Source organism: Budorcas taxicolor, chromosome 8 (genome assembly GCF_023091745.1).
Source record: "Budorcas taxicolor isolate Tak-1 chromosome 8, Takin1.1, whole genome shotgun sequence".
Lineage (NCBI taxonomy): Eukaryota > Metazoa > Chordata > Mammalia > Artiodactyla > Bovidae > Budorcas > Budorcas taxicolor.
The window spans coordinates 5,080,854-5,104,330 of record NC_068917.1 but is presented as its reverse complement, the minus strand read 5'-3'; the positions used below and the strand labels follow the sequence as shown (position 1 = coordinate 5,104,330).

At 50.2% G+C, this 23,477-nt stretch overlaps 1 protein-coding gene across 1 annotated transcript; it reads left to right on the top strand.

The window, feature by feature from the left end:
- The first annotated feature begins 2,004 nt into the window (after positions 1-2,004).
- Positions 2,005-17,935, top strand: MFAP3L (microfibril associated protein 3 like). The gene is made up of 2 exons (XM_052645342.1): positions 2,005-2,296; positions 17,022-17,935. The coding sequence occupies exons 1-2, from the start codon at positions 2,005-2,007 to the stop codon at positions 17,933-17,935; spliced, it is 1,206 nt and encodes a 401-aa protein (XP_052501302.1).
- The last annotated feature ends 5,542 nt before the right edge of the window (positions 17,936-23,477 follow it).

Sequence of the window (23,477 nt, the reverse complement as noted above, 5' to 3'; positions counted from 1 at the left end):
AGATGTTCAGTAATTCTTTTTGAATAGAAGGGATAAGGAATCCAGATTGTGTAGCACAGCAGTGCAAAGATGCAGATTCTTGCTACAGAAAGCAGGGGTGCCGTGTGGCTCGTGTTTAGAGCGGCTCGAGGGGTCGGCCTGGAACCTGGGCCAAGACTGAAGGCCGGCGGTCAGCCCAGAAGGCTCCCTCCCCGCTCCTAGGGGAGGGACACGGAGGCCCCCAGGGAGGGCCCTCAGAGGACACAGACACGGGGGGCCCGCCCAAGCAGTATTCAGCAGGTGGAGTTCACGGTGTGGTGTTAGGGTCGTTCGGAGGGGAAGAGGGTGGTGGTGGGGTTGCGAACTGTCCCTGCGCCTTCCTGCATAGACGGTGCCCCAGCCTGTTCGGCAGATTGACCAGCTGGTCTGAGGGCACTGACACCACAGGGCATCCTGGTGAGGAAGTGCGTGGGCTGTGGGTGGTGCTGGTCGCAGGGTGGGGGTCAGAACCAGGAATCTGGCCCAGAGGGGGCTCGGGTGGGAGGTGGAGGGACTGGGGGAGAACGGGGAGCACCGTCAGTGGGGGCTGGGGCACAGAGACCACACAGGAGGAGAGGATGGGGAGAGCCGCTGTCACAGGGACAGCTGCCACGGGTCTGTTAAGGAAGAGCCTGGCGATGTGAGCAGGATCCGCTTCAACAGAGAGCGGGTGGACACCGAGGGTCCCCATTAGAGGAGCTGATGGCAGCTGACGGCTTGCGGCTGAGAGGCAGGAGGCCTCCCCAGTGGGTGGGGGGCGGACGAGGGGACTCAGCCCTGCACCCTGTGGGGGGCAGGCCATACCACCACTGGGCCACAGTGTTGGTTCTGTAGCTGGAGAGACCGTGGAGGGAAGAGGATGGTGGACCCGCAAGCTGGGATCCTGGCTGGGCCGGCGATGTGCCGTGTTTCTGCGAGCATGTCGTGGGTGCAGTTCATCCCCAGTTCTGTGCGGGCCTCTGCGGTGGGAGCCAGGACGTCCCGGGGCGGGTTGCATCCCGCTGGATGCTGGCAGGAAGATGCGGTCTTGTAGGGGGCAGGGGGGTCCTGTGTGCCCGGGTGCTGGCCGGGGCAGTGGGGGCAGCCTGAGGGGAGTTGGGAGACCAGATTCCCCAGAGGGGGCACTGAGCAGGTGGGGTGCAGGGCAGGACGGCTACTGAGAACCTCAGAATGACCTGGAACTTCAGAATTCAGAATGTGGAGAGGAGAAAGGCCCCGGGGTGTGGCCATGTGCTTAGTGGGTGAGATGGAGGGGAGGGCAGCAGGCGAGGGTTAGATCTTGGGTGAACAAGTGCAGCCACCCACCATGTCACACCCTACATCCCAGGAGGCACGTGAAGATGGAGACAAAGGAGTTCAGTGAGTGACGTGGGCCGGAGGGGAGCGTCGCAGGGCCAGAGGGCCTGGAGTGGTTGCCTGAAAGGGGAAGGGCATCCCAGTCGGGGGAGACCCCGCTGTGGCAGACCCCGCTGTGGCAGACCCCGGGGTGCACTGCAGCAGGCAGAGCGCCTGTCCAGCAGCAGAGAGAGATTCCGAGCACCCAGTGCACCCCAGGGTCCACGAGGGGACAGGTTGGGGGTGGGAGGAGGCCTCTCGGTGCTGACTGAGGGGACCTTTGAGCCCTGCAAGGTCGTGTGATATAAAATTACGCTGTTCTTGCTAGGAGTCTTATGTTTCAGTAGCAGAAGTAACAAACTCGTATATCATGATTTCCATGAACATTTGAAACAACTTCATATTGGGTGTGCTATTTAAAAATTAGCCAGATGTGTGTTCTAACTGGGCTTCTAACATATTATAAATAATCATTTTAAAGTATGAATGCTAGTATTTATGCATTTTTTTTTCTAAACAGGGTTTTAATCAGGAGCCAGCTCCATGGAGCCAGGCCAGGTTTGGCCCCTGGCCTGCTGTGAACAGAGTGCCACCCACTAGAGGATTCCCCCGGCCGGCTGGCTCTGCCGCCTTAAAGAACAAGCGAAGAAGATGGATGGAGTGAAGAGACATCTGCCTGCGTGCTTCCTGCCTCCTGTGCCCTTGTTAATCGTAGTGTCCACGCTGGCGACCGCCAGCAGTGTGACCAGCAGCACTTTGAACGGCACCGACGTGGCGGTGGGCTCCGCGCCCGTGGTGGTTGCCAGAACTGACCATATCATCGTCAAGGAAGGGAACAGTGCCTTGATCAACTGCAGTGTCTACGGCCTTCCCGAACCCCAGCTCAAGTGGTACAATTCGGCGGGCAAACTGCTGAAGGAAAATGAGGAGGATCGAGGGGGAGGTAGGCCATCCCGCTACTCCAGAGGGGTCGGGTGGGTGCCCCAGACGTCTCTGGTTCTTGCTCACATTGTTTCAGATCTTCTTGAGTCTTGTTCTTTTCGGGCAAGAGAGAGAAACAGATACCCTTAAGGATTCACAGCAGCAATGAATTCATTTTTTTCACTCTTGACTCAGAAAACAAAAGGCAAGCATTAGTGTCTTTTAAAAAGCCTCTTAAAATTTCACAGTATAATGCATACTAATTGCTGTAGGGGTGGATGTAAAGTGGGTTTTCCTTACGTGTCTCATTCATAAGGGAGTTTTCCTTTGTTTCATGGAATGTAGCAGTTGTCTATCGTTAAACGGGTTTAAAGGCCATGCTTTTTTAAAGCATTTTGCTTGCTTATTTGCGTGTGCTGGGTCTCTTGCTGTGCGGCATTTCTCTGGTTGCACAAGCAGGGGCTGCTCTAGTTGCAGGGCACGGGCTCCTCGCTGTGATGACTTCTCTTGCTCTGGAGCACAGGCTCAGGGCCCACGGGCTTCAGTAGATGAGGCACGTGGGCTCTAGAGCTCAGGCTCAGTAGCTGAGGTGCACATGCTTGGTTGCTGCGATGCATGTGGGATCTCCCTAGACCAGCGACTGAACCCATATCCTCTGCATCGGCAGGTGGATTCTTAACCACTGGACCCCCAGGGAAGACCCTCAAGGTCACGCTTTTTGAAAGCAGGCTCTGTGCAGCTTCTCGCTAGCAGCCAGAGATCATCTGTTTCCTGGCAGCCTGGCTGAAGTTTCTAGACTGTTGGCCAGGAGCTGGGGGGGAGGCTGCAAGAGGGAGCAGCAATGATGGGGCCAGAGATCTTGCCCACTAGAAGGAGCCCTGGAGACTGTACAGGCCAAGCGCCTCTCTTACGTGGCTTTTCCCTGGGCCCATTGTCGTTAGCTGTGGCCAGAACCTTCCATGCTGATACTACTCTGGTCACAGAGCTGATCCATACTGATGGTGGGCAGACGGAACAGCCCAGCCCCTTCCTCTCACTGCAGGTCAGGAGGAAGTGACGTCACACCTGTGAGGGGACGGTAACCATGGCAACGTGCACATATTCAAGTCCTGGACCCCAAGGGTTTTTCTGCAGGGCTAGGGATTCCAAGGACACTGAAGTGACCAGGGACTCCAGACTGAGTCTGCTGCCCCCTTAAGCCTGGAGCAGAGGTGGTCCCCAGTATAGAGGGCCATGGCGGGGACTCTGAGACCTGTGTCCTGGTGAGAGGAGAGTATGGGCACAGAGTGGGCCTGGACTTCAGCAGTGATGTTTCAAGGTCTGTCTTGGAGTCGTACTGACCACTCCAAGGAGATCTCGATGGTGTCCAGTCGGTCTCGGCAAGTGGACCTGTGCCTCATGTCTCTCTCTGTGCTTTGGGTGGTTGAATGCCCTGGAGTCACCTGGGGTCACTTCCCTTCCATCTGTGGGCACCGGGGGTGGAAGGAGCAGACACCGGTGGCCTGAAGACAGACGCTAGGTTCAGGGCTCGTCTTCCAGAGCCCTCCGGTCCTATTTGTAGCTGCGTTCGTGCTGACAAATCCCTTGGCTATTCTAAAGCCTCATGAGGAAAAACACACTAGATTTTTTAGAAGAACTTGTGATATTGGTACTTAACGTGCCAGCTCAGCTCTAGTGATTACCTCACATAATAACAGTCATTTCAGGACACAAGTAACACGGGGTAATATTCAGAACTGCCGAGCAAGACAGAGGAAGTGGAACGTTTATCCTCAGCATAAAATTTGAGCATCAGTGTGCCACTCGAGGAGCCAAGGTCTTGAAGTCTTCATTTATGACAGGAAGATGTCCACCTTCTAACCAGGATATAGATTTCAGTTTCTGGGCTGATCAGCTAGGAGTTTACATGGAGTGGTATTTCATTAATAACTCAACAGAGGTGGTTGCCACAGTGTGGGAACAGTGCTAACAGCCTAGAACGTTAGTTACGTGCGTGCACTGCACTGCTGCCTGGCGCTGTGCTCAGTACCCAGTCGTGTCCGACTCTTTGTGACCCCAAGGACCCTGCAGCCCACCAGGCTCCTCTGTCCATGGGATTCTCCAGGCAAGATTACTGCCGTGGGTTGCCATTCCCTTCTCCAGGGAATCTTCCCAACCCAGGGACTGAACCCTCATTTTTTGCATCTCCTGCAGGCAGGTTCTTTACCACTGAGCCACACACCACCGCTGAAATCAAGCAAGATGAGCGTAACTCCCATTAACAACCACGCCTTTTGACTAAGGCCCTGTACCGTGTTGCCCAATTTGTTTCTGGTCCTTACAGTGGGCATGAGGTTTCGTGGCCTTGATCCTCACGGGTCTGGATTGAGAAGCAGGGGGATGGAGAAGACAGTACTCAGCAGGGTGTGGCCAGGTTGGGCTTTATTCTCCCTCTGTGCCTACCAGCACCTGCTCCTCCTCCAGGTCTCGGCAGGCAAGGGGTGGTGAAAGCCCCTGACCAGACAGAACAGATGAGAGGCTGGATGGTCAGTGCACCAGCCCCGTCACCGTCACCAAGAGGCAGTGCTAGGGCCCCACCGTGATGCACATGCGAAGCATGCATACACCCAGGTGTGTTCAGAACCATTTGATGAGTTGCCCACCATGTGTGCTTTGGGATTCCAGGAGTATTTAATACTTCCATTTCTTGCTGGTGCTGAGAAAGTGACACAGCTGTTCCTGGTGCCAGCCCTGCGGGTCCTAGAAGGCACGGGTTGTTGCCTCTTGCTGGTGGGAGCAGCAGCTGGCTTGCTTTGTGTCCCTCGTGTTGTCATTTCAGTCCCACAGATCAGGAGAGGCCACTCTATGATCTGTTTCTGGGGGACTCTTTTTTTTTGGAGTTCACCGAAGGGCACATTGGGGCTTCCCAGGTGGAGCTAGTTGTAAAGAACCCACCTGCCAACACAGGAGATGAAAGAGACCCGGGTTCAATCAGGACAATTCCCTGAAGGAGGAAATGGCAACCCACTCCAGTATTCTTGCCTGGAAAATCCCATTGACAGAGGAGCCTGGTAGGCCATGGGGTCACAGAGTCAGACATGACTGACGCGACTTAGCAGGCATGCAAAGGACATGTTTGAGGTGATCCACCGTTTTACAAAAATAACCCAGAGCTCCAATAATGTGAGCAAGCACAAATGGCCACAAAATATCCTTTTTTTCGGTTTTTCTTTTGCTACAGGTGAGTAGCCATATATAAGTGCCAGAAAGTGTTATAAAAATGCCCCTGTTATTTCAGGTATGAATTATCCACTGTATTTTTGCTGTAGTTTCTTACTCTGACTTTAAACCATGAAAATGCACATTGGCACCTTTATCAGATGATAAATAACAAGCATTTCAAGAAAGTCGGCTCCAGAAAAGGTATAAGCCTGGCAATCATGCCTGGCTCAGTTATGTTGGAAATTCTTACTTCAAGTGAGGTTTTAGGTTTCCCCATGGATTTGTTCTCCATTCTCTTGTAGCATTCTGTCACCAAAAATAATTAAGAATTATCTCTGAAAATAAACACGCCCAGAGTTATCTGAGCCGAGTTATATGAAGCTCACAGCTCTTTCATGGCTGCCCCACCTTTGTAGAATTCATTGTTACGAATTTTGGTTTAGTTTACGTAGCTCTGGTGTTTTTATCCTCTGCTCCTGCAGATGTTTTTCGTAGCCTGTGAGATGCTTTGGAAGGAATGATGCTAAAGCTGAAACTCCAGTACTTTGGCCACCTCATGCGACGAGTTGACTCATTGGAAAAGACTTTGATGTTGGGAGGGATTGGGGACAGGAGGAGAAGGGGACGACAGAGGATGAGATGGCTGGATGGCATCACTGACTCAATGGACGTGGTGAGTCTGGGTGAACTCCGGAAGGTGGTGATGAGCAGGGAGGCCTGGCGTGCTGTGATTCATGGGGTCGCAAAGAGTCGGACACGACTGAGCGACTGAACTGAACTGAACTGAACTGAGATGCTTTCACCTCCTCCTGCCAAGGGACCGCAGGAAACTGTGCTGGTCACGTCTTCAGACCTGAGTGAATCTCCGCCACCCCAGCATATCCAGGAGGGGCCAGTGCCCACAGCAGCAAGTGTACATCACTGTCTGCCTCTCTGATGGAGCGTGGAATCGTGTGTGGACCCCTAAAAGTGCTACACTGAATTCTTCTTTTAGTAAGTTAGACATTTGAGGTTTAAAAAGTTGACTCCTCAAAATTAGACAAAATTTGTGTAATTGCAAATATACCACTGGAAATTCAGCAGAACCGAACAATGACGGCTCTTTGAGCAAGTTCCTCCACTTTTCGGAGCCAGTTTTCCCATCTGTAAAGCAGAGATCATCCTCTTTTACCTCCAGGCAGGGTTGTGAGCCTTCCATGATGTATTAGATGCTCCGTATGGTACCTGGAGAGGCTTCCCAGGTGGCTCAGTGGTAAAGACTCTGCCTGCAATGCTGGAGATGCAGATTCGATCCCTGGGTCGGGAAGATCTCCTGGAGAAGGAAATGGCAACCCACCAGTATTCTTGCCTGGAAAATTCCATGGACCAGGGAGCCTGGCGAGCTACAGTCCATGGGGTCGCAAAGAGTCGGACATGACTTAACAGCTGAACAACAACCGTGGCGCCTAGAACACACCACGACATCGGTAAACGGCAGCTGCGTCACTGTGAGCGGTCACTTCACCCTTGTTCTGTACAGTCAAGACCCCAGTGCTTCTATCTCTGCTTCATAGGACAGTGTGTTTTGTAAAGAAAGGAAATAATTGTCTGAGCAATTTCTGATTCACTCTCTCAAGTTCTCAACCTTAAAAAATAAAAAGCATGTCTATCCCTGAAGTGTCATTTAAAATCTTGAGATGACACTGTAGTGGCAAGGGAGGCACCTTCTCTTCCATCAGCCACCTCCCCCTTCCCGGCACGTTCCCTCTGTGTGCAGAGGCCCACTGACCCCCATGTGGTCCGGCCGTGGAGAAAGCAGTGCGTGTGGATGCTTTAGGGGATGTTATGCACACAGTATACTTTCTTTTGGCCGGAGCCAGTGATTGTCTCACCCAGAGGGTACCAGCCAAGTCTGGAGGCATTTTTGGTAGTCGTGGACAGGGCAAGAGAGGAGGGAGGGGGAGATGACGCTACTGGTATCTAGTGGGTGGAAACCAGGAATATTCTTAACATCCCACAACGCACAGGACAGCCCCCTACAGAGAAGTGGTGTTGCTCAGTCAGGTAGTCATGTCTGACTCTTTGAGACCCCAGGAACTGTGTAGCCCGCAAGGCTCCTCCGTCCATGGGATTTCCCAGACAAGAATATTGGAGTGGGTTGCAATTTCCTTCTCCAGAGGATCTTCCTGACCGTGTCTCCTCCATTGACAGGCGGGTTCTTTACCCCGAGTCACCAGCGAAGCCCTGCAAAGAATTATCTGACGCAACATGCCAGCCCAAGTGGAGAAACCCTTAGTTCAGTTCAGTTCAGTTCAGTTGCTCAGTCATGTCCAGCTCTTTGCAGCCCCATGTACACCAGGCTTCTCTGTCCATCATCAACTGGAGAAACCCTGGCCCCACCTAAAGAAGGCTCTAAAGAATCATTCCACAGTCAGTTAAGTCATCTGTGAGAACCCGTAATGTAGTTTCCCGTGAGAGCAGTACTTTGGTTCATTTTCCAGAAGGAATCATGTCAGAGGCCAGCCTGCTAACGGGCCACCGTTTGTAGTGTTTCTTCAGAGTGGTGCTCCCTCTGAGCAGTGGGAAGACCCTTCCCTATCACTCTCAGATGAGGACAGCCGAGATACCAAAACGGGAAGTCATTTCTCTCCACCCAGTGCTGGGCACTCTCAGAAGCGACTCTTGCCAGCCTGCATGCAGTGGTGTGTTGGCACTTTTTTAAAAATGAAGATTATCAGGTTGAATTAGCTGGCGAGTCAGATGTTTCCTTTGACAGGAAATGAAAAGATGGCTTCCTTTCAGGTATTCTTGATTCTTTAAAGCAGAGCACAACAGCAGGCTGTGTACACCCTGAGCCTTCCCCTGTTCCCCCCCTTCCTGAGCAGAGAGCTGAACTAAGCCGGGATGATCCCAGGCTCCTCAGCCCCACGTGATGTAGGAAGCAGCTTGTTAGCAGCCCCAGGACTGGCTGAAGAGGCCGCTCAGGAGGATGGGACCCAGGGGCACGGGGGCCTGGCTGCTGCGGTGTCTATGCCCTGGGTCTCTGCAGTGGCTGGGCTCTGGGGAGGCGGGAAGGGTGGCTCACACCTGTTGCAGAAGCCCCGTGACATTCATGTGGGGCTCCGTTCATATTCAGTTCTGTTTTGTAGAAAGGCTGGATGCCTTCCCTGAGTCTCCTCTATTTCACAAACTAGAGAATAGGCCCCACAATTACAGATAAGTGTGGACTCAGTGCAGCATCATTCGACTGTGTGTTTGCACTTCCTTTCTCTCTGTGTAAACGTTATCAGGACCCTCACCTCCTGGAAAGTCTCAGTTGATTTCATGAAAATAACCTCCTTGTTTGGACAGATCCCGCATGTCTAAATGAGGTTGTGAGCAGAAACTTAATCTTCTCAGACCACCTATCAGGGTTTTCCCGGTGGCTCAGTGGTAAAGAATCTACCTGCAATGCAGGAGACGCTTGTGATGTAGGTTCAGTTCCCAGGTCAGGAAGATCCCCTCAAGCAGGAAATGGCAACCCACTCCAGTATTCTTGCCTGGAGAATCCCATGGACAGAGGGGCCTGGCGGGCTACAGTCCATGGAGTCACTAAAGAGATGGACATGATATGCAGAGCACATCATGAGAAACACTGGGCTGGAAGAAACACAAGCTGGAATCAAGATTGCCGGGAGAAATATCAAAAACCTCAGATATGCAGATGACACCACCCTTATGGCAGAAAGTGAAGAGGAACTAAAAAGCCTCTTGATGAAAGTGAAAGAGGAGAGTGAAAAAGTTGGCTTAAAGCTCAACATTCAGAAAACGAAGATCATGGCATCTAGTCCCATCACTTCATGGGAAATAGATGGGGAAACAGTAGAAACACTTTCAGACTTTATTTTAGGGGGGCTCCAAAATCACTGCAGATGGTGACTGCAGCCATGAAATTAAAAGACGCTTACTCCTTGGAAGGAAAGTTATGACCAACCTAGATAGCATATTCAAAAGCAGAGACGTAACTTTGCCGACTAAGGTCTGTCTAGTCAAGGCTATGGTTTTTCCTGTGGTCATGTATGGATGTGAGAGTTGGACTGTGAAGAAGGCTGAGTGCCGAAGAATTGATGCTTTTGAACTGTGGTGTTGGAGAAGACTCTTGAGAGTCCCTTGGACTGCAAGGAGATCCAACCAGTCCATCCTAAAGGAGATCAGCCCTGGGTGTTCATTGGAAGGACTGATGCTGAAGCTGAAACTCCAGTACTTTGGCCACCTCATGCGAAGAGTTGACTCATTGGAAAAGACTGTGATGCTGGGAGGGATTGGAGGCAAGAGGAGAAGGGGACGATAGAGGATGAGATGGCTGGATGGCATCACTGACTCGATGGACGTGAGTTTGAGTAAACTCTGGGAGTTGGTGATGGACAGGGAGCCCTGGCGTGCTGCAGTTGATGGGGTCGCAAAGAGTCAGACATGACCAAGTGACTGGACTGAACTGAACTGAGCTAAGGACTAAACCACATCTACTCCTATCCATGAGTAGATGAACCATACATTAGTGGTTTACCCTTTCACAGAAAGACCTCTCCAAGGAAAAAGAGAGATCCTTTCCTTCTAAGAAATAATTTAAGGGACATTCTAAGAGCTTTGTATCATGATGTTAATTTTTTAAATTTATTTTTAACTGAAAGATAATTGCTTTACAGTATTGCTTGATTTCTGCCATGCATCAACATGAATTAACCATAGGTGTACATCTGTCCCCTCCCTCTTGAACCTCCCTCCCTCCTCCCCCTTTCCCACCCCTGTAGGATGTTACAGAGCCCTGCTTTGAGTGACCAGAGTCAAAACAGCAAATTTCCATTGGCTCTCTATTTTACACATGCTAGTGTGTATGCTTTTCATGTCAGTATACGTCAAGGCTGTATATTGTCACCCTGCTTATTTAACTTATACACAGAGTACATCATGAGAAATGCTGGGCTGGAGGAAGCACAAACTGGCATCAAGATTGCCAGGAGAAATACCAATAACCTCAGAGATGCAGATGACACCACCCTTATGGCAGAAAGCGAAGAATAACTAAAGAGCCTCTTGATGAAAGTGAAAGAGGAGAATGAAAAAATTGGCTTAAAACTCAACATTCAGAAAACTAAGATCATGGCATCTGGTCCCATCACTTCATGGCAAATAGATGGGGAAGCAGTGGCAAACTTTATTTTTGGACGGGGCTCCAAAATCACTGCAGATGATGATTGCAGCCATGAAATTAACAGACGCTTGCTCCTTGGAAGAAAAGTTATGACCAACCCAGACAGCATATTAAAAAGCAGAGACATTACTTTGCCAACAACCATCTAGTCAAGGCTATGGTTTTTCCAGTAGTCATGTATGGATGTGAGAGTTGGACTATAAAGACAGCTGAGCACCAAAGAATTGATGCTTGTGAACTGTGGTGTTGGAGAAGACTCTTTAGAGTCCCTTAGACTGCAAGGAGATCCAACCAGTCCATCCCAAAGGAGATCAGTCCTGGGTGTTATTTGAAGGACTGATGCTGAAGCTGAAACTCCAATACTTTGGCCACTTCATGTGAAGAACTAACTCATTAGAAAAGACCCTGATGCTGGGAAAGATTGAAGGCAGGAGGAGAAGGGGACGACAGAGGATGAGATGGTTGGATAGCGTCACCAACTCAATGGACATGAGTTTGAGTAAGCTCCAGGAGTTTGTGATGGACAGGGAGGCCTGGTGTGCTGCAGTCCATGGGGTTGCAAAGAGTCGGACACAACTGAGCTACTGAACTGAATGCTTTCCTGGGCATGATAATTTTTGATGCTGAGTGGTCCTCAGGATGGCTGGACAGATGGGGGTTCTGGCAGACATGGGTTTGGAGGAGAACTGTGCTTACAGCGTCTCCGTGGAGATGTACTGTCATCTCTGTACTGTCACCTTTCTCAAGCTGCTTCACTTCCGGGAGAGGTTGGTACTCTGGTTCTGTCCAGCGGTCATTTGACTGGAAGGTGCTGGCATGGGTGTTATTCCTGACCTGTCATGTTGAATCATGGTATCCCATGTACTGTGGCATTTCTTGGGTTTTAGCTGTCACCACACGATGCTTTTGACCTGCTTCTCTAGTTGCTGGACTGGTCCCCTGACCCAGTTCTGTGGATGTGAGCTTGTGCCACCCTGAGTGACTCGCCCTCTGTGTGCCCAGGCCCCAAGGTGACTAGCAATACAAAGTCAGCCACTTTCCCGGCCTGGGACCCAGATGTCGGCTTTGCCCAGAGGGTGTCAGCTGGGAGGAAGTTTCCAGAACTGTGTCCCCAAGAAGACAGATGCTAAAAAGATGTTTCCATGCCCTTGATTTTCTTACATTCAGTTATATTTTCCTGATCAGATCTAGGCCTGCCTGATTTGAAGCATTTCAAGAATCCTAGAAGTGGGTAACAGATACATTCATCTTGAACTTTGGTAGATTCCAGAAACCAGCCTTGCAGCAAGGTGGAAAAGTTACCTGTTTTAAAAGTTACTTGAATTTCTTTAAATTTTGCTATGATTTAACCACAAGTGATTTTGTGTACTTAGGCGCTACCTGCGTTCCATTTTTTTGTGACTTATTCATCCAAGTCCTTTCCCCCCACCTCTTTTTCTTTTTTATCCTTCTGGGTTATTGCCTTGATTTTTAGGCATTCTTCGGGCTTCCCAGGTGGTTCTGTGGTAACGAACTCACCTCCAGTGCAGGAGGCACAGGAGATTTGTTGGATCCTCGGGTTGGGAAGGTCCCCTGGAGGAGGGACTGACTACCCACTCCAGTGTTCTTGCTTGGAGAATCCCATGGACAGAGGAGCCTGAAGGAGCCTGACGGTCTGCAATCCATGGGGTCACAAAGAGTCAGACACGACTGAAGCAACTGAGCACACACACACGTAGGAGTTCTTCATGGTTTCTAGTTACTAAGCAATTGTCAGATATTCTAGAAGTTTCCCCTACTCTATCATTTGCTTATAACTTTAGTATAACATATATCATAGTGTGGAACTTTTAACTGGGGAGAAGTCTGATCCATCAGGGTTGTCTGTTGGCAGTTTCTGGGATTCTTGAAATGCTGAAAAAGGCTTACCTGTCCCAAGGCCATGGAAATATTTTCATGTCTTCTTCACGTTATGTTTTACATTTGGATCTTCAGAGTACTTGGGATTTATTTTCATGTGTCAGTAAACTAGGAGTTTAACTTTATTTTTTTTTTCGAACAGGCCATCAGTTGTCCCACTGTTGTTTGCCTCCTGATTTGAAATGACATCTCCCTTAATTTAAAATCCCCCCACGCGCCACCATCTGCATCTGGACCGCGAGGTCTTCTCCGCTGATTGAACCAGGGCTCAGAGCCAGGGAAGAGGTGGGGCGGCCGGGCCTCTGCCTGCAGTTCTCTGCCCCTGCAGCACATGGGCTCCCCTCCTTTTCACACATGTCCCATCATCCCCTCTGGCCTTGGAGGGCTTTCTCCTCCTGTTCCTCTCCCCACAGCCCCAGCCCCACCCAGGACCGCACCCTCCCGTCCAGCAGCATCCACTCAGGGCACGTGCCACGCACCCTGGCTTGGCAGGGAGTCTGCGTCCCTCTCTCCATATGACTGGTCTCTGCAGCCAGGGGTCGTGTCTGATTCATCCTTGCATCTGCTTTCTCTGTCAGGGAGCCTGGAGACAGACGATGTGTAAACTAAGGCTTGTTGACGGAATGCATGAACAAGATAAAAAAAGACAGCTGTCCTTCTAAAGACGTCAACTTTATCACACAGTGAGGCTTCAGCCTTCAAGAATAAACAAGGTTCATTATTGGATAAAGTCCACAATAGGTGTTATTCTAAGGACCCATTGTTCTGGGCTAAGAAGCAGAATATACACGAAACTAACAATTTATGCACTGACTATCCCACTGGTTTCCCCCAAACGAACCACAGGTGTCACCTAATTGTGTTTTCTGCAGACGGGGCCTGTTTTGACCTGTGACTAGGAACTTCTGACGTGTTTGAGTCTGTATCTGCATTGAATCGCTTGGGCCCAGGCCCGATAAATACATGTCGGTGGACAGTTTCCAGGCAAAGCTGTGGTTTTTCCAGCGGTCATGTATGGATGTGAGAGTTGGACTATAAAGAAAGCTGAGCACCGAAGAATTGATGCTTTTGAACTGTGGTGTTGGAGAAGACTCTTGAGAGTCCCTTTGGACTGCAAGGAGATCCAACAAGTCTATCCTAAAGTCCTGAGTGTTCATTGGAAGGACTGATGCTGAAGCTGAAACTCCAAAATACTTTGGCCACCTGATAAGAAGAACTGACTCATTAGAAAAGACCCTGATGCTGAGAAAGATTGAAGGTGGGAGGAAAAGGGGACGACAGAGGATGAGATGGCTGGGTGGCATCACCGACTCAATGGACATGAATTTGAGTAAGCTCCGGGAGTTGGTGATGGACAGGGAAGCCTGGTGTGTTGCTGTCCATGGGGTCGCAAAGAGTCAGGCATGACTGAGCGACTGAGCTGAACTGAACTAGACAGTTGAACACATCCCTGAAGATAACTATAAAATCCAAGTTCAGAAACCCTTTGACTAGTCAATAAAGTGTTGGTGTCTTGTAACTAGTATGCATTTCTGCGTTTCACTTTTCTATGACAGAATACAGCCATCACTAAAAGCATAGCTGAGATGCTTGGAGAAAGCCATTTATGTTCCCGTGAGGCGCCTGCCTCCTGACTCCAGCACTCTCTTCTGCTCCTCGTCTCCTACACCCAGGTTCCTCCTTCTCTGACCTTGAACTCGTAGATAATTCCTCCACAGAGGGAGTGGGGATGAAAGGGTAGGAGGTGGACAGATTGATCCCAAGTGTTCCCCATGCAAATAACCTCACCTTCTCCTGTCCTGCTGCTGTATTTCCTACCGAAGTGAGAACGGTCAGTGTGAGAAGTTCCCACAGATAGATTCTGTAGTTCTCTTGAGCTCAGCACCTTCCCTGTCTGTCATAAACCTTCAGTCAACGAGACATGTTCTCTTTTTCTGTGCCTGCTGTGGTCTGGTGTGATCCCAGGCGGTGCAGTTGGTAAAGAATCCACCTGCCAGCGCAGGGGGACACAGGAGATGTGGGTTTGATCCCTGGGTCAGGAAGATCAAATTGATCATTTCCCTTGCTCAGATGATTTTATATTTGGATAAATCTGCTGTATCACATCTGAAGCCTGATATTCAAGGAGTGAATAGACAGGGTAGGAGGCTGGCCCTTGCCCGTGTGGACAAGGGGAGGCTTCACAGAGGGGGTACAGGTTGGTCTGTCCACGCACGCTCACAGGAGACTGGAATCCACCTGATTTCCCGCATCTTCTACTCTCAGAGAGAGGACACTGGCTAAGTTGTTAGAAGCCGGGTGCTCAGGGACGCCAAGAGCCCCTCTCCACAGATGTTGCTCCAGAAAATGTGACAGCGCCTTCTATGGCAGGCTTCCCACCAGGTTCCCCAGGCCAGCGAGGGGTGGGGGTGCTGCAGGCCCCCACGGCTCCAGCCAGCTTCCCTGAGGATGGTCCCTGAGGCAGAGGACCTGGAGTGATGCAGGCTGTCTCCTGTCTCACACTCCCTGGGGACCCTCATCACTTTAATGCTCACAGATTGTTTTTTTTTTTAAACAGTTTCTAGTTGCTTTGGGGAAATATCAGACCTCTCATTAGGCTTAAGTTTATGCCAGAGGGGGACGAAACAAACAAAAATGCAATGTGATAACAGACACTTGGAAGGAAACTATAGTTAAGCTACCCCATCTCTCAGGAGAGCTTCTCTGGCTCACTTGGGGACATGAGTGCTTTTACGGAAATATCCGCCAGCTCTCAGAACTCCCCCAGGGCCAGGCCCAGCCTTGTGTCTCTGAGGGCCCATCTTGGGGAGATGGCATGGGCTGCAGAAGGCTCAGACCCAAAACCTGAAAGGCAGACCTAGGGTCATGTTTCCCGGGGCTCTGGGGTCGGGTCTTTAGACCGGCGGGTACACAGGCAGATGAAGGATGAACCCCTGCTGCTGCTGCGGCTAAGTAGCTTCAGTCGTGTCCGACTCTGTGCGACCCCATAGACGGCAGCCCACCAGGCTCCCCCGTCCCTGGGATTCTCTGGGCAAGAACACCAGAGTGGGTTGCCATTTCCTTCTCCAGTGCATGAAAGTGAAAAGTGAAAGTGAAGTCGCTCAGTGGTGTCTGACTCTTCGTGACCCCATGGACTGCAGCCTACCTGGCTCCTCCGTCCATGGGGTTCTCCAGGCAAGAGCACTGGAGTGGGGTGCCACTGCCTTCTCCTAGCAAAGATTAATTCAGATTAAGAACCTGATTCCCAGGGTAGTGCTGGATCCTTTCCGGGCCAGACAGGAAAGAGTTTGTCTCTGTTTCAATATTCTCCATGGGGTGAGGCCTGCTTTCAACCTGCTTTGTTGTTCAGTTGCTCAGTCGTGCCTGACTCTGCAATCCCATGGACTGTAACCCACCGGGCTCTTCTGTCCATGGGATGTTCCAGGCAGGAATACTGGAGTGGGTTGCCATTTCCTTCTCCATTCAACCTGATGGGTCTATTGTTTATTTGCAAAGCCAAACCAAATTGATATTTATTCACACCCAGCTTCTGAATCTCCACAATGTAGCTCATTGTAGAGTCTGAATGAATAAGTCATGTTTCCATCAACTGAGGATAACTTCAATCTCAAATATGAGAAACCCAGGTAAACAATTATAATTTAACTGATTTACTTCCCTGGCAGCTCAGATGGTAAAGAGTCTGCCTGCAGTTCAGGAGACCTGGGTTCAGTCCCTGGGTTGGGAAGATCCCCTGAAGGAAGGCATGGCAAGCAGTATTCTTGCCTGGAGAATTTCATGGACAGAGGAGCCTGGGAGGCTACAGTCCATGGGGTCACAAAGAGGCGGACAGGACTGAGTGACTAACGCTTTCACTCTAGTTCTCAGGTTGATCCCAAAGTACTTTATATTCTTTATACTTTATAAACAAGAACTTTCCAGTGAACGTATATTCTGCAGTGTCTGCAGTGCCATGCTCACCGGCAGGTGAGAAAATCAGATGCCACATTAAGGAATTCCCTAGTCATAACAGCACAGTGCTTTTCCAGACTGTCTGTGTTTCTAATTTTTCTCTAGAATGTGGAATTGCACAGTATGATTTGGTGTTCAGAGTCCAACTTGTTGGGCTTGAACTCGCATCTAGCCCAACTGATTCCTAACTGGTGCCCTTGAGAGGGGGTTAGAGGGCCCCTCCTTCAGTTTCTCCATGCTATAAAATGGGCTGGTGCTCATGACTCTTTCCTGAGTCTGTGGATTAAGTGGGCTCTTCCTCTCCCCATCTGTCGAGGTCACCATTCACTGTCCCCATCAGCAGCAGCAGCAGATCTGGTGGTGGGAGGTGTGCTCAGAGCTCACCGTGCACACCATCAGTGGTGGAGGGGGGTGTTCTCTGTTCACCGCCAGCCTCCGGAGTGGTGTGAGGCACACACAGTGCCACATGGACCGGTCACTGTGGGGAGCAGAGGGCCCGGCTGACCCTGTCCTCCTTCTCCCGCAGGAAAGTGGCAGATGCATGACGGCCTCCTGAACATCACCAAGGTGTCCTTCTCGGACCGAGGGAGATACACGTGCGTGGCCTCCAACGTGCACGGCACCGTGAACAACACGGTGACGCTGCGGGTGGTCTTCACGTCGGGCGACATGGGCGTGTACTACATGGTGGTGTGCCTGGTGGCCTTCGCCGTGGTGCTGGTGCTCAATGTCACCCGCCTCTGCATGATGAGCAGCCACCTGAAGAAGACGGAGAAGGCCATCAACGAGTTCTTCCGCACGGAGGGCGCTGAGAAGCTGCAGAAGGCCTTCGAGATCGCTAAGCGCATCCCAATCATCACGTCAGCCAAGACGCTGGAGCTGGCCAAGGTCACGCAGTTCAAGACCATGGAGTTCGCCCGCTACATCGAGGAGCTGGCACGCAGTGTGCCGCTGCCCCCACTCATCATGAACTGCAGGACCATCGTGGAGGAGCTCATGGAGGTGGTGGGCCTGGATGAGCATGGCCACCAGAACTTCGTGCGCCACACGCCCGAGGGCCAGGAGGCCGCAGCCGTCGACGGGGACGAGGTCTACACCATCCCCGACGCTGACTCTGATGCCTCGTCGCTGCACGAGCAGCCCCAGCAGATCGCCATCGAGGTGTCTGTGCACCCCCCAGCCCGCCGGGAGCCCTCGGACGACCAGGCCGCCGGGTCCCTGGAGCCCGGAGACGAGGAGGAGGACACCGAGCCGTCGGCCGAGCGCTCCCCGGAGTCCGCGGCGCCCTCCACCGAGGTCACGTCGGCGGCGCTGACCTCCGAGGAACCAACGCCCGTCGAGGTGCCGGACCGCGTCCTGCCGCCTGGTCTGCTGGAGGCCGCGGAGCCAGCCAGGCCGCGGGACGGGAGCACCCATGTCGTCTATGAAAGCCATGTCTAACAGTGTAACCCCCCCCCCAACCCCGAAGCTATGCACACCCCGAGATTCAGGGCCACCCCTCGGGACAGATGCAGGCCGCCCTCGCCGCTAAGCCTTACCGGAGACGCCGGTCGTAGGTAGGAGTCTGGCCCCCGCACGCACGCCCCGGTCGACCCCCAGCCAAGGGGGATGCGAGCACCATCTGGGGAGCGGGGGTGGTGACCTTGGGCAGGTGTCTGTCCACGTGACACGAACCTCAGAGGCTCTTCTCCGCCAGATAACCTTAACTGCAGCTGCCCCTTTGGCAGAGAACACTGACTGTCGGAGACTCTGAGTTCACAGCCCTGTCCGGGGCACAGGGCGCTGCTCTCCTGTTGAAAAAGGGGTCTGCCAAGGGAGCAGCTGTAGTCCATCCCTCCGCGGCTCTGTTGCACTTTCTTCTCAGTTTTGCCCCATCACTGTCGCTTTATAACCCAGGCGTTGTGACTTGAATGCTGACTGTTCCTGCGGGTCCGCTCCCTTGACCACTCTGTCCTTGTTCTCCCCCCTCCCCCACACACCCCAGACTTTTACCTCGAAGGCTTTGGTGTCAGGGCCGATTCCCACGAGTCATCTTAACATTCCAAAGCAGCTAGCTACCAGCCTCCTGATGTTTGTCGTTTCCCAGGCCTGTCTCCATCGGTTGCTTTTTTTGTGTCTTCATTTCCAGTGAAGCTGCTGTTGTAAAACTGAGAGAAGAAAAAAAAAAAAAAACCTTGCCCAGGAATAGCACTTTAATAGCCAAATAAAAATAGGTTTACCCGTCCCATTCTGAGAGCCTTTGGGTGAGCTCAGCTGAGGTTGGAGGGAGACCATGAACTTGAATCTGCCCAGACTGCCCGTGGAAAGCCCTGTTCTTAGTCTAAGCAGTGTCCCCCTCCAAGCCAGCTGCTGCTTCGTCTGGAAGGCATGTCACCTGCGGAGACAGAGGTGCCTGAGGAATCTGTTTAGGTGGGGAGCGGGGGGCTCCCGCCGTGGCTGCCATGGACCATGGACGTCAGGGGACCCCAGTGCTTGTGTTAGGGCAGCAAGCATGAGGGTCGTGGGGGTCGCCCCACCAGGCCCACTCCTGTTAATTGCATGGCTGACTTGTCCATCCTTGAAGGGGCAGAGACGGGTTAGGATAACGGCATCATCATGCCAGCATTCTTGAATTCATTTTCAGCCCCCACTAGAAGGCGGCTGTATGTGAGGCCAGAGTGATGTTTCTTAGAAGCCGAAGCTCGTTGCCTCAGGCCCGCCCCTCATTGGCCTGTGCTGGTAACCACTGTGGGCTTTGTGCCAGTGGGGGCCACCCCACGCACTCGCTGGCCCCATCTCAGTGCTTCCCTTGCCCACATAAGCCAGCCAGCATCATCACCCTGCCCTTCTCCACAATCGCTTGCAGGGTTTCACTGTCCTCGCTGGTTCCTCTAACACTTTTTACGCTGAAAATCAGTCCTGTTGCAAATACAAGGAACCAGCTTACAAAACTCAAAGCTTTTTGAGACAGTTGTGGATCTTCCTCCCCCAAAAGCATTAGAGCAACATCCGCAGTTTAGATGTAACCATGAAAAGAAGAGATATAATTTCCTTGCCATTTACGAGCAGGAGTGCCATAACCTTGAGGTCGTCATGAGTGTCACAGCCACGTCATGGGTCCACAAAGGTCCCTTGGGCTGCACGGTTGGTGAAGAGACCCAAGGCTTAGTCCTCACGTCCTGACTGTCTGCGTGAGTGAGGCTTCACCACGTCCCTGGGTTGAATCTCTCTCATCTGCCAAACACGGAGGTGGTACTTGGGTCCCCAGATCCCACCTGGTTCTGACATTTAGAGTTTTGTGGAAAGTTTGTCATCTCCCATGATGCCCCCCCTTACACGAGACAAGGAGTCTTGGGAGCAGAAATGGGCCCGTGATGTTATTAGATGCTTTTGCTGCCAACTTCTTCAGAAAATTCATCTGGGTCTGGAGCTGAGAACAGAGGGCTTGGCTTCAGTGGTTTCTCTGTGTAGAGATAACTGATGTGAAAGGTGGTCTGACTGGACACACAGTTGGGTCAGATTCCTCTTGGCCTCAGATGACCCATTCCCATCAGTTTGGAGTGGTTTGGGTGGTCACCTAAAACATGAGAAGTGAACAGTCCAGAGAAACCTTGACCCCCGCATGGGCCCCCTGGACAAAGGTTCTCTGTATATGGCCTGTGGAGAAGTTTCATCACCACGTCTTAGAATGTAAACATTTTTCCACTTGTGGAGGTCAGCGGATCCTTACCATGGATCTGTGCACCCAAAGCCACAATAAGGGGTCCCCAAATGAACTTTTTCCCATTCCGTCCCCTTCTCCCTCCAGCGAAACCCACATACAGGTTTCCACGTGGAAATGACAGGAGAAGGCATCTCCCACCTGGATGTTGGATACAGATAGTTAAACACAGGCAAACTTTTTTAAAAGCAGGAGCAGAACTGAGTGACCAAAGAATGTTTTCATGTTGGTTTTAGCTTCTTTAGACTGGGGAGACTATGTAGATTTTTAACATGTTCCCCTTTAAGGCATCAGAAAGCTCTTGATAGAATAATATTAGTAGCCAACCAGAGATGAGGCTGGCTTACTACAAAGATGTCTCTGTCTCTCCCTGTTTATGCTATAGCTTCTTTATGAAATAGAAACGCTCTCCCACTAGAATAGGGGACAGAGACAGTTTCATGACTTTCGCCTGGTTTTTCAAAGATAAATGTTCAGCTTCATAGAAATTGATAGAAGTATGGCTACGTATGGCTCTTTGGGGCAGTTTTGCAGCTTAACACTGAATCCCAAGCCATGTCCCTTGGGCCTTAGGTCATTCTTCTCAAAAGCAAGCAGTTTCTGGTTTCCGAATCATCTGGTCATATCTATAACAATTTTTTTTTCTTGAAGTTCCGAAAATGATTCAGATATGTGTGCATATTTAATTCACTGCAATGACCTGTAAGCTTGGATGATATTTATTCTAAATGGGGGAAAAACAATTTTATATTGCAAATCTATGTAATTTATAATGGTTTTGTTTTATATATATTTTCATATCTTTAGGGCACATCTACTATTCTCATCTTTTTGTATATCATACTTGACAAAAAGAGATCCTAATACTTGACTAAATCTCTAAGAACCAGATGTGGCATCTGTGACGTATAGAAATCGCTCTAGAAACACCTGAATGTCCTCGCCCGTCCTGAGCATTATTGTGCTGTCATTACACCCAGAATGATTGCTGACGGGCATTGGTGGTTTTTTCCCCAAAGCCAAGGCCCAAAGTCCTGACCTCCCACACAGTGGAGTCTGGAATCCTTCGGTCCTTTATTGTGTGTTTCATTTTTAACTGTAGACATCTGTGTTGTTCAGACTTCCTTTGAAGGGCACATGGGATAAAGCAGTTTGGTGGAGACTGGGCTTGAACGATGGCTGTGTAGCTTATTCACTGGACTGATAACATTTCAAAATATAATACGTGGATTGTTACTTATTGGTGACCTCGAATCTGTTCAGCTCTTTAGCCTATGAAGAAAACGTAAGGCAGAAAGAATGTTTGCCTGTTTTGAATAGATAGCCTCTAAATGTAGTGCCACCAACATAAACCAGCTCAACCCTAGAGACCCCAATCCCTGCTGGCTGAGGAGCTGTTTCAGAAAGGCAAACCAGCCCACCTGTATATGCAGGTTAAATTTCAGTCTTATACCAGGGCTTCCCTGGTGTCTCATACAGTAAAAAATCTGCCTGCAACACGGGAGACCTGGGTTCATTCCCTGGATGGGGAAGATCCCCTGGAGAAGGAAATGGCAACCCACTCCAATATTCTTGCCTGGAGAATCCCACGGACAGAGGAGCCTGGCAGGCTTCAGTCCATGGGGTCACAAAGAGTCGGACACAACTGTGTGACTACCACTTTCACTTTCTCACCAGTGCTAAAACTCCTCATGGCCCCAGTGGTTCTGTGAACAGGGGTTTCATCTCAGTGTTTCTTTGGGTGAGAAAACAGAGCATTTCGCTTATCTTTCAGATACTCTGTTTTACACTCAGCACAGTTCAGTGACTACCCAGTATCCATCTTCACACACGCTTTTTGCATTCTGTTTACATCATAATCCCTGTTTCTGTTCTGGCTTTTTAGACTAATTCATTGGTACTCTTTAAATAGCCACCAAAGCTCATTGTATAGTCACCCACATATTTTGATCTCTGTTGATTCCAAGGTTGGGTGTCTCTAGTGGCTCAGCAGTAAAGAATCCACCTGCAATGCAGGAAAGGCGAGTTTGATCCCTGGGTAGGGAAGATCCCCTGGAGAAGGGAATGGCAACCCACTCCAGTATTCTTACCTGGAGAATCCCATGGACAGAGGAGCCTGGCAGGCTACAGGGGCAAAGAGTTGGATACAACTTAGCAACGAAACCACCACCATCTTCAAGGTATTAGTCATTTTTACATTCACCTATTTATTGACTTCAGTTTCACTTTTCACTTTCATGCATTGGAGAAGGAAATGGCAACCCACTCCAGTGTTTTTGGCCTGGAGAATCCCAGGGACGGGGGAGCCTGGTAGGCTGCTGTCTATTGCGTCGCACAGAGTCAGACACAACTGAAGCGACTTAGCAGCAGCAGCAGCAGCAGCAGCAGCAGCAGCAGCAGCATTCATTGTAAAATCCTCTAGTAGATAACAAAGTTCATCTTCCTAATGACTTATAGGGTTTCTACAGTGATTAACAAGATCTGGATTAAATCAGTGGTGGGGTGAAAAATCGAATAAAATAGAATTGCTTATTTTGCTTTCTGAAAGACTGAGTGTCTGTTATACAAGAAAATATAATTAAGACTTTTTTAGAGATGTCATTTGTAAGAGGTCTAATGCTCAGAATGCCACCACCGAACTTAAAGCTCATAGAGAATGTAAAAATAAAGCAAATAGGTCTAAGAATGTTCCTGCATAAATTGTTTTTATTTCATGAAGAATGTAAACCTTCAGTGTATCTCTCAGACACCCTGGCGCTGCTCACAGAAGGTGCTGCCACTTACGTTTGATGTGCTATCCCTCTGGTTCTGAATGTCCATGGTTAAAACTGGGAAATAAGATGGAAAAATGTATCTGGGTGGAAATGTCACTCTGTTGATTTGTGAGCTATAAATGTTCACCTTTTTAAAAATAATTTAAATATATAAGCAAATGATTAATATTTAAGTTGATATAGCAGCAAAAAAAAAAAAAAAAGTGAGCCATCCTGTACTTTGGTTGTTGCTTTAATAAAGGATTTGCACAGGTGTGCAGAGCGTGTCACGTCCCTGGTCGAGGCTGTGTGCATGTAGCCTGGTTTACTCTTTACTTTTGTAGGAAGTATGTGGGCAGTGCGCGTCCCTACCTTTTGTATCTGTGGCATATCTTAGGGGAAAGGGGGTAAAGGAAGTAATTTTTATGTGAATATACAAACTTGATCCAAAGTCAAAAATCTTAACTCTGTCCTAACGAACTTGATGGCCATTTATTTATATCAAGAAGGAATTTTAACATGTAACATC